This window comes from Sus scrofa, chromosome 1, assembly GCF_000003025.6.
Source record: "Sus scrofa isolate TJ Tabasco breed Duroc chromosome 1, Sscrofa11.1, whole genome shotgun sequence".
Taxonomy (NCBI): domain Eukaryota; kingdom Metazoa; phylum Chordata; class Mammalia; order Artiodactyla; family Suidae; genus Sus; species Sus scrofa.
Genome location: NC_010443.5, coordinates 250,176,570 through 250,186,907, shown reverse-complemented (window position 1 = coordinate 250,186,907; position 10,338 = coordinate 250,176,570). Strand labels below are relative to the sequence as shown.

The window sequence follows — 10,338 nt, the reverse complement described above, 5'->3', positions numbered from 1 at the left end:
CCAAGAGGTCAAGAAGCATTAACCACTTGTTCATTTATTCAATAAATATTTATTAAGGACTCTCATGTGCCAATCCCTAGTCTAGACAGTACCCACTGGGGTAGGTCAGGGAGGGCTCCAGGAAGAACAGCTCTTGATTTCTGCCCCAAGAGGCTCACAGCCTACCCGGGGAGTCAGATACATCAATACCATAATACTTCTTGGTGACCACAGTGTAAAGAAATGTTCAGGTGTGGTGCAAACCTGGAGTAGGAATCCTCCCCACTCCCAGGCAACCAGGAAAGCAGGTGGTGGTACTAAGGCTGACTCTTGAAGGAAAAAATAGAAGTGAAGCAGGCAAAAGAAGCATCTCCAGGAAAGAGGAAACAACCTCAGAAGAAAGACCAGCAGGATGTGTATAGGAACCACTGTCAGTTAGCAAGGTTTATATAAGTTTCCTACTGCTGCTGTAGCAAGTCGCCATAAATTTAGTGGCTTAAAACAGCAGAAATGTATTATCTTGCACTTCTGGAGGCCAGAGATCTGAACTGGATCGGATGAAGCTAAAATCAAGGTGTTGGCAGGGCTGGTTTCTTTTGGAAACTCCAGGAGAGCATACTTCCTTGGATCTTGCAGTTTGTGGTAGCTGTGGGCATTCCTTGGCCAAAGGCCTTGAGGCCGCAATGTCTGCCTTTGTGGTTGGAGAGGTCAGAAGGCTTCTCTTCTTGGTAGTCTAATCTCTCTCCCTTCCCCCAAAAAGATACTTAGAATTATACTTAGGCCCCATCTATATAATCCAGAATAATCTCCCCATATTGAAATCGTTAAGCTAATTATATCTGCAAAAGTGCCAGTAATGTTCTAGGGATTAGGACCTGGATATCTATGAGGGCCACCCAAGTGCTGGAGGATAAAGGATGAGGCAGGAAGTGGGGAGGGGTGAGTGTGGTCCCGTCACTGAAGTCGTAATAAAGAGCTTGGACATCTTCCCTCAGGGTAAGGAGGCTTCGAAGGGATCAGATTGTGTATTAGAAAGCTCACTCAGAATTCTCTTGTTTTGCCATGGGTCAAGGATCCAGTGTTGTCACTGCAGCAGCATGGGTCACTACTGTGGTGCAGGTTCGATCCCTGGCCCAGAAACTTCCACATGCCTCAGGTGTGGCCAGAAAAAGAAAGAAAGAAAGAAAGAGGAAAAAGAAAAGAAAAAAGGATCATGCTGGCTGCAATGTAGAGACTTGATTAGAGTGGAGCGAGAGGGCAGACAGAGGGCCCAGCCAGAGGTTGCAGTGACATCAGCATGGTACCAAGTGTGTGCAAACAAGTAACGCTTAGGATTCAAAAACAGCAGGATGTATATGGGCTTAGTGAAAGAAAGTGGTAACTCATATCTGGAATCTGAAGGCATGTCAGTTTGATTACATTTTCACACAGCCTCTCCTTCCGCGCTGTATATACCACTTTAGACATCACGTACACAGTCCACTGTGAGCACCGGGTTTTGTATAAAGCAGGTGCTTATTAAGACTCAGCAAAGACTCTAAGATAGATACAATGTCCTGGAGAATCCTTTCTGTGCTGTGCTTGTGTTATCTTTGGGGTGGATATCTTGGGAGTCAGTGAACATTGACTGTTGTTTAAGAGCTGTGTCTTGGCTTCTTCAAGACAAAATGAAGGGTCACCCTGAGAGTTACTGTCAGATTCTCATGGCGTCCCAGGCTCTGTGCTGCTGCTTTTAACACACTCTCCCCTTTCATCCTCACAGGCCTCAGTGATGTGACATAGGTATCATTTTATCAGCCAGAATGCTTTCTGTTGCAGGAAATGTAAAACTGAACTGAAACTGGCTTAATGGTTAGGAAACTCATTGGTTCATGCAACAGAAAGGCCAAAGGCAGTGTGGTCAGCTTGATTCACTCTTCTGAATCTATTTCACCTCCACTGTATCCTGGATGCCTGCAAAGGCTGTTTTTCCTTGAGGTGGTTGGAGTGAGTTGCAGTGTGGGACCAACAAAGAAAACTCAGGTAGGCTTGCATTTTGCAGATGCCTTAAAAGCACATGCTCTGTGAGCTAGAGAGTTGAGTGGACTCTGTCTTTCCCAAATTTAGTTTGTAGGTCCTACATCCCAGTATTTTTTCTTTTCTTTCTTTTTTTTTTTTTCTTTTGTCCTTTCAGGGCCGCACCCGAGGCATATAGAGGTTCCCAGGCTAGGGGTCTAATTGGAGCTGTAGCCACCGGCCTATGCCAGAGCCACAGCAATGCCAGACCTGAGCAGTGTCTGCGACCCACACTGCAGCTCACGGCAACGCTGGATCCATAACCCACCAAGCGAGGCCAGGGATCAAACCCGCAACATCATGGTTCCTAATCAGATTAGTTTCCACTGTGCCACGACAGGAACTCTTACATTCCAGTGTTTTAATTTTTCTCTGTTCTCAATCCTAGAAACACACAACAGAAACATTCCCAGCATTTCAATTCTGTTTCTCACAGGAAGCACAAACAAGCTTTTTTGAAAGGATAGCAAATCATGTATCCACTTGTTCAGCAAACACAGAGTTTGTACTCTGTACTCCGAATGGCCCATGCTGTGTCAGGTGCTGGGAACACAGAAATGAAGCAAACCCATGGAAACCACTGACTTTGACTGCAAAGTAGAGAATACAGTCACAGCAAGGTGAACAAAATCCTATAGGAACCCAGCCTTGCGTTAGGCCATATAAGTGTTAGTCTGCTTAGTTTCTGTTGCTTCAGCTTCATTTCTCTTAGTTCCTTTCTTGACTAGAAATTCTGTCAGAACCTGTCAGTTCTCTTGCTTTGGCCATTAGAACAGTTTTGAAATGGTCAGGAATTTTGCCTTTCATTGAGACTCAAAAGCAGTGCACGATGATAGGGCACTTTTGATTTGTTGATCTGGGGCCCCAAACACAATTTAGGCAACATTACCCCACCCCCGCTTATCCAATGCATACCCATGTCAGGTTCTGTTTGCATCCAATGATGGATGCTTTTGCTGTGTTACATGGGATCTTTAGGAAGAGAACCAAATCTTTGGTTGGAGGAGGACAGAGAGGATGGCTTGGTCTTTGTTCTCTCACTGTCCGTTCGGATGGGTTTTGTGGTTAGAGGACTGAAGGTCAGACATGGAAGGAACTCTTCATGAGAAGAGTTATAATACACTGAGCACAAGACACCTGCTTTAGGGCTTGGGTTCCCAAGGATCACAGAGTCTTCAAGTCAGGGAGAAGGATTTTTTTCCCATTTCTGAGTGGAACCCTGCATTGGCACCCTAATGCTTTGCCTTCTAAACCCAGAGGATTAGAAATTTGGGAATATTCATGATCTGGGAATAGTGACACAGGCTCTGGCAATCTTATGATGGGTACTGAGCTCAAGGAGCTATGTGGGCAGTAGGGTGGACACAGAGGGGTTGGTGTTTAGCTCCTGGCTACAGGTACATAGGAGAGGTACCCTCATTGGGACTCCCTGGAGATTACTGAGAACTTTTTGGGAGGGAGACTGAGGCATCATTCTTATATAAATGGGAGCTTAAGTCAGTGTAAAAAGGTTACTGAAAGCAAACGTGACCATAATTTGTAATCATAATTTCGGCAGCCCCAGACAAAGTAGTTAGGAAGCAAAGCAAAACGGAGGACAACTGCAGCAAAATATTTGCAGAGTTAAAAGTTCAAAGATCACTTGAAAAACAAGAACTGTGATCCGAAACCCAAAAATGAGCTAGAAAGGAGTTACTTTTTCTTTCGTTTTAAAATTTATTGACAACAGAAGAGGGATAACCTGCAGAGTTTCAAAGCGCTCACATTATGAATACTCGGTAAAGGAATTCCTCTCTCCCTCCTTTCTTCCTTCTTCTTCCTCTTCCTCCCCTTCCTCCTCTCCTTCCTCTTCCTCTTCTTTCCCTTCCCCACTTCCTCTATCTCTCTCTTCTAAATAAAAATGCTGTCCAAGGTGTTTTTATAAGTAGTAGGCTTGGATCCCAGGACCTTTCCAAGGGGAGAACAGGAGCATCCTGTACTGTCCCAGAGCTTCCTTTTTCTGTTCTAACACAGGAGTTTCTGTTATTACTCCATGTGTCAGAGGGAAAATTGGGATTGGGGGCTTAACTGACCTGACCTCAGGTCTCGAAATAGTAGCAGTTTGAGACTCTGACTTAGAGCTCTTTTAGGAGTTAAATTGCTCCTGCACTGACACCTACATGGTTGTCAACAATAGGTGCACATTACTCTTCTGAAGAGCTTTAAAAAATATACCAAAGGATCTCTTGTCAGACCCATTAATTGGCTGAGCAGGTAAGAAGAGACTTAGGAGCCAAACTCTGAGTTTGAATCCTGCCTCTGCCACTTACTAGCTGTTTACCTGGACAAGGTACTTTACTTCTTTGTGCCTCAGTTTTTCTTTTTGTAAAGTAGGGATGAGAACACCGCCTCCTTTGTAGGGTTGTTCTAAGGATTAAATGAGTTGATGAGAATAAAACATTTGTAGCAGGGTCTGCCGTGTGGGAATCACTATTTAAAATCCTGCCAAACGCATCAGGGCAAACACTATAAGTGTTTATTAAGTAAATCAACAAAATAGAATCTGGTGATCAGTCTTTTATAAGTAGTCCCTCGCGGATTGTAATGAGCAGCCTGGGTTTTAAATCTGTGAATGTAGTGCCTCTTTGGGGATTCCGCCTGACGAAAAATTGGCATTAACTACTGAATGAAGGAGTTTCGGGGTGGGGGTGGGGTCTTGTGTTTTTTTTTTTTTTTTTTTTTAATGACTATTCAGGGTATTTTTTGGAAAGGTTATCTGACATTTCCCCCTACCTTGTGACTAACATTGAGCTAGTATACATTGCTCTTATACTGTATTTGGTGGGGAGTAGTCTTTTTTGTTGTTGTGGTCTCATAAGATGTTGTGCCCAGAAACCTGTTACCTGGATTCCTCAGGGACCAATGAGCGAAGGGAACCCGAGGGCAAAGGAACGCGCTCTATTCTCTCTGGGAGTTGTAGTCCCCTAAAGGGCCTATAAGCGCACAATGGCCAGCTAGGAACTATAATTCCCATAATGCCGCGCATTGCCCGTCCTCCATCTCTCCCTGAGCTCCCTCCCGGCTTCCCAGTACCGCCTCTTGGCGGCTGCAGAGGTACCATGGCCGACGACGGCGGCGGCCCTGACGAGGCGCCCAGTCCGCGGGGCTCCCCGGGTCGGGCGCCGCGAGTTCAGCGTGCGGTCGGGCCAGGCAGCGGCGGCGGCTGCGGGGAGACCCCGCGGACGGCGGCACTGGCGCTGCGCTTCGACAAGCCCATCAAGCAGGCCTTCTACAACACCGGGGCGGTGCTGTTCGTGTGCCTGTGCTGCGGCGCTGCAGTGCTTGTCTACTTCATCCTCGAGGCCTTTCTGCGGCCGCTGCTGTGGGCGGTGCTGTGCGGCACCTTCCTGCACCCTTTCAAGAGTTCGCTGACGCGCCTGGGCCGCCACTGGCTACAGCGCCTGCATCGCTCGCACACGCCCATCGTGCTGGCCGCACTGCTGCTGCCACTCTGCTTCGCCGACTATGGCGTGGAGGCCCTGGGTGAGCAGGCGCTGCGCCGCCGCCGCCTGCTGCTGCTGCTTGGCGCCGGCGGCCCTCTCCTCTACGGCCTCTACAGTCTGGGCAGCTACCTGGGCGTGCAGGTGCTGCTGGTGCACGTCGGCGTTCTCATCTGCCGCGGGCTGGACTATTTCAGCAGCCTGTGGGTGAGTGAGCTTCGGCCGGGGGCCTCGGCTGTCCCCGCGGGCCTGCGTTCTCTTCACCACTCCCCCCAGTTCGCTGGCGTGCGAGTCTGCGGTCCCTTCGCACTCTGTAAGGGCGGCCAAAGGTCCACACGTGCAGGGCGGACACTGTTCGTCTTTGCCTTCTTTCCCGTGCGCGGGAGGAACTTTGCGCCCTTCCTCCCAAAGTGAGGGCGGGTGTAGTTTGAAACAGCCTCCCGGTCCCCAGCCCCTTTCATAGCCAGCCCTCTTAGCGGGACGTCTTCCCTGCGGGGAATCGCTGTTCCGCTTTGCAGTGCATCGACGGGTGGACAAGAATTTACTTCTGATCGGGGAGAGCGGGGCTCTAGCCGTCTTTATTTCTGCTCACCGGGGACTTTCCTGGGTGTTGGAACTGGAAGGGACCTTAGATATCCTAGTCCAACCTGTTATGCTACAGATAGGAGAGGTGACTTCTTACTAGCTAAGGCTAGTTAGGGACAAAGAGAGGAATGGATGACGCAGGTTTCTCAAGTCCTACAACAGAACTTTCTTAATAGTTCAGAGCTGCCTCTCAGTTCAGGTGATTTCAGTATATTTCGTGCCAGAGCATTGGGTGCTGAGCCTCCGGGGCCGCTTCTTCGCCACACTATTCTTGGGAATTACTTTTGTTGTGCAGGAACTGCTGTGTGACATCACATTTTCTCCCGTCTGAATTACTTAAGTAGTCTGGGTGAAGGATAGGTATATTTGTGATTCTTGGATCATCCTGAGCTTATTCTTAGAAAATTAAGGAGCTTTTTAGAATTGGAAGGGATTTCCTAACTCAGACCATATTGTAAATTAGTCATATATTTCACCGCGGACAAATATCAGTGGATATTTAATGCATAAGAATACTATTAAATCAATAATCAGTACCATTTAAAAAATATATTCACTTTTGTTAGTGTTCAGTGCACCTGGATATCAGGCTGCAGAATAATTCTCCTTACTGTCAAGCAGGTTTTTGACTTGCCTGAGGTTATTGACAGAGTTGGTGATTGATTCCAGAACTCCTGTCTTCTCTTGCTCTTTATCAGTACAGCCTCCCAGTTCAAATTAAAAGTTGAGTATATTGTTAGGTACTGGGCGTTTTGAGGGGTTTAAAAGGAGAAAGATGCAGGCTCTGTCTTCAAGGTCCATATTACCGTATTTGAGAGCATATTCTTATGGAGAAGACAGTCACACAAATACATGTTCATTACCCACCAATTTTGGGCCAGCAAGGTATTGTGGAGCACTTCATCCATAATTTTGGGATGCTGCCTGTATGCGCAACTGCTCAGCGATCAGCCAGAATCCTTGGCCTCCAATAGGCCTGAGTTATTTCAATTTTGGTAGGAGGGAGGGGTGTGGAACCACCCCCTTTCACCTCTTGGGGCTTGATAGATTGTCTGGTGGAAATGATCCTAGAATTAATTTATTCTTTATTGCCTAAAGCCTACCACTCTTCAGGAGCCGTTTCTGAGATCCTGAGAACGTGATTACCCTAAAGTTGCTCAGACTTTGAACAAATCCAAGGTTCACATTTATGGAGTCCCAGCTCCGTGTTACTTTCACCTTGTTTCACAATTCACTTAAGTTGATTGTCTCTTACACAGAAGGCAGAATACTATATGCCGTTCAGAAATATAAAGATTACTATAACTCGATTCCTACCCTCAAGAAGTTCAATCTTGTCAAATTGAGACATTTATAGATTCTGCTAACATTTTGACTGTTGACACTGCGGTTTACTGTAAATTGCTGTCGGCAAGACCAAGTAGAACATCCATCAAATTACAGCAAATTAGGGAAGAAAGACCTAACATGTATGAACAGTATTTTCATAGTAAGGTAAGAATTGAATGCATGGGTAAATTGGTGTGATTACTAGAAACTGGCACATTTCTGCTAGTCACTCTCAGATAGTAGAAAGAAATGAGGAATTGAGTAATTGTGAAAAAGTGCCTGTAGCTCAGTTTGTGTAGCATGAAAATAAACCTCCATCCTTGTGTTTTATTTAAATGCCCTTGTATGGGTTGTGGATGAGCAGAAGAGAAGTAAGGGCCAAGACTGATTAGGTTAGGCAGGGGTAGGCAGGTCAAGACAATGATTTTAAAAAGGTTTGTTACTCAGCTGTTTGACAAAGGTGATGGGGGCAAGGGAGGAAGGGGTAAAAATACCCATTAAGGAAGACAGTGTGAGTTTATTAGAAGCCAGTAGGGAGTGGTAGAGGGGCTAAGTTCAAAGAGGAGAGCCTGGAGGTTGATCTGAGTTTGAGAGACATTTGTGGTTGTGTTTTCTTGCAGCAGTCCTTGCGGGTGGTGGTTGGATGGGGTGTGGTTAAAAGTGTACCTGGGAAACAGAGACAGGGAGTCCTTGGCTTGCCGCCAAAAGTGCCCATTAAGGCCTGACATGAAGTGAAAGGTCATGTGACTGAGCAGGGGCTCTCTCTATAACTTTCTGTCTCATAGTTTACAGCCAGTTTGGTTTTGTGAGCCCATGCACAGGGCTGCCTGTGATCGTAAGAGTCTTTATGCTTTCTAGACAACTTATACATTGTAGCCTGCCCTGAGAGGTATGGATGGGGGAGTTAAAAAAGTTAATTTAAGCAAATCTGCATTATGGAGAGCTGACAGTTCCTACATTTAAGATCCACCTGTGAGCAGCTATAATGTACTGGTAGGCGCTTTCATGTGTGTTATTTGATTCTGACAACAATCATGTGAAATAGGGGGGATTTCATAGGTGAGAAGATAGAGATTGTTCTGTTCATTGTCAGTAAATGGTACTCAACAGACATATCAGCAGTTGAAGTCCCTTTGTCATCAAAACCTTCAGGAAGGATTTTAAAAAGTTTTCCCCTAATACATTTCCCCTAATACTTAAATATTTTAGTTTATTTATTTATTTATTTATTTAATTTTCCCACTGTACAGCAAGGGGGTCAGGTTATCCTTACATGTATACATTACAATTACATTTTTTCCCCCACCCTTTGTTCTGTTGCAACATGAGTATCTAGACATAGTTCTCAATTATTTTTTTTTAAGTATATAATGATTTTAGTTAGGGAAAAAATAGGAGAATACAAGATTGGATTAAGCGTACATATTCCCACAAAGACCCCTGGATTCCAGTCCTCTAGAACCTTAGTCATCTCTCTTCTCTTTTATCGTTGTATCTGTTCAGTTATTTCCAAGTCCTATCCAGCTTTCCTTTGTCAGTGTCTTCAGTACCAGTATTTTCCTTTGCTACCAGTTTATCATTCAGTTCAGTTCCTATTCACCTTACTTTGGGATTCCTTCAGTTGCCTTGCTCTTTTCTTCTCCCAGTACTTCATCCTGCTTGCAAGTGGAAGACTGATCAGTTATAATGTAAGCAATTCTTTTTTTTTTTTTTTTTTTTTCCCTTTTTAGGGCCATACTTTGCAGCATACAGAAGTGCCTAGGCTAGGGGTCAAATCTGTGATCCACACCATAGCTCATGGCAATGCCAGATCCTTAACCCACTGAACAAGGCCAAGGATGGAGCCCGAATTCTCATGGATACTAGTTGGGTTCATCCCCGCTGAGCTATGATGAGAACTCCAGCAATTCTTTTTAAACAGTTTCAAATATATTAGGATATTATACACACTTAGTAAGTGATTTCTTTCTTTCTTTCTTTCTTTCTTTCTTTCTTTCTTTCTTTCTCTCTTTCTCTCTTTCTCTCTTTCTCTCTTTCTCTCTTTCTTTCTTTCTTTCTTTCTCTCTTTCTCTCTTTCTTTCTTTCTTTCTGTGTGCTTTTTATCTAGGACCGCACCCTCAGCATATGGAGGTTCCCAGGCTAGGGGTCTAATTGGAGCTGTAGCCACCAGCCTATGCCACAGCCACAGCAACACCAGATCTGCTCTGTGTCTGTGACCTACAGCACAGCTCACGGCAACGCCGGATCCTTAACCCACTGAAGGAGGCCAGGGATTGAACCTGCAAACTCATGGTTCCTAGTTGGGTTCGTTAACCACTGAGCCACGACGGGAACTCCCAGTAAGTAATTTCTAAACACTGATTTCTAAATCATCTTTTGCACCAAACTCACATATAACTCAGTCCTTAAGGGTTCTGAGCATCTTGGCTTGGAGTGGAGTTGCCAGGATAAAGCTCAAAGGCTAATGGTCTTCCTACTCCACCATTTTCTTTGCTGAGAGTCTTTTGGGTCTTCCTCTCTCCATTGTTCAGACTTGTTAGAATGTTTGAGGACATATACAGTTTTTGCAGTAGTCACAGATTTGTTTTCTCCATAGTCTCTGATCCTGTTGTTTCCATTTTATTTTATAAAGTAGTATGAAGTGGAAAGAACAGTGACTGGAGCATAAGAAGAGCTCTGAACTGAGCTCTGCTATAGCTTGCTTTGTGACCTTGGACAAAACTAGGGCCCATTTCTGGCCTACTCAGTCCTGGTTGTGTAATTGTGGGGTTGGCTTGGGCAATTTCTAAGGTTCCTGGGTATTCAGTTTTACCGATCCCAAGAGTTTGGCAGTACTGCCAGCAAGGCTCTCAGAAAGTGTACATTAGCCAGCTGGCCAGACCTGCTCCATTCCGATCCTAGATGTGCTTTT

At 45.4% G+C, this 10,338-nt stretch overlaps 1 protein-coding gene across 2 annotated transcripts in view; it reads left to right on the top strand.

Moving 5' to 3' along the window:
* TMEM245 (transmembrane protein 245) overlaps positions 5,081–10,338 on the top strand; it is a 101,464-nt gene continuing 96,206 nt past the window's right edge. The window contains exon 1 of one of the 2 annotated variants that reach the window (XM_021067267.1): positions 5,081–5,720. In XM_021067267.1, the coding sequence (XP_020922926.1) occupies positions 5,133–5,720 (588 nt within the window). In that variant the 5' untranslated portion in view covers positions 5,081–5,132. The remainder of the gene's footprint in view (positions 5,721–10,338) is intronic. The other variant, XM_005660320.3, reaches the window with a different exon arrangement.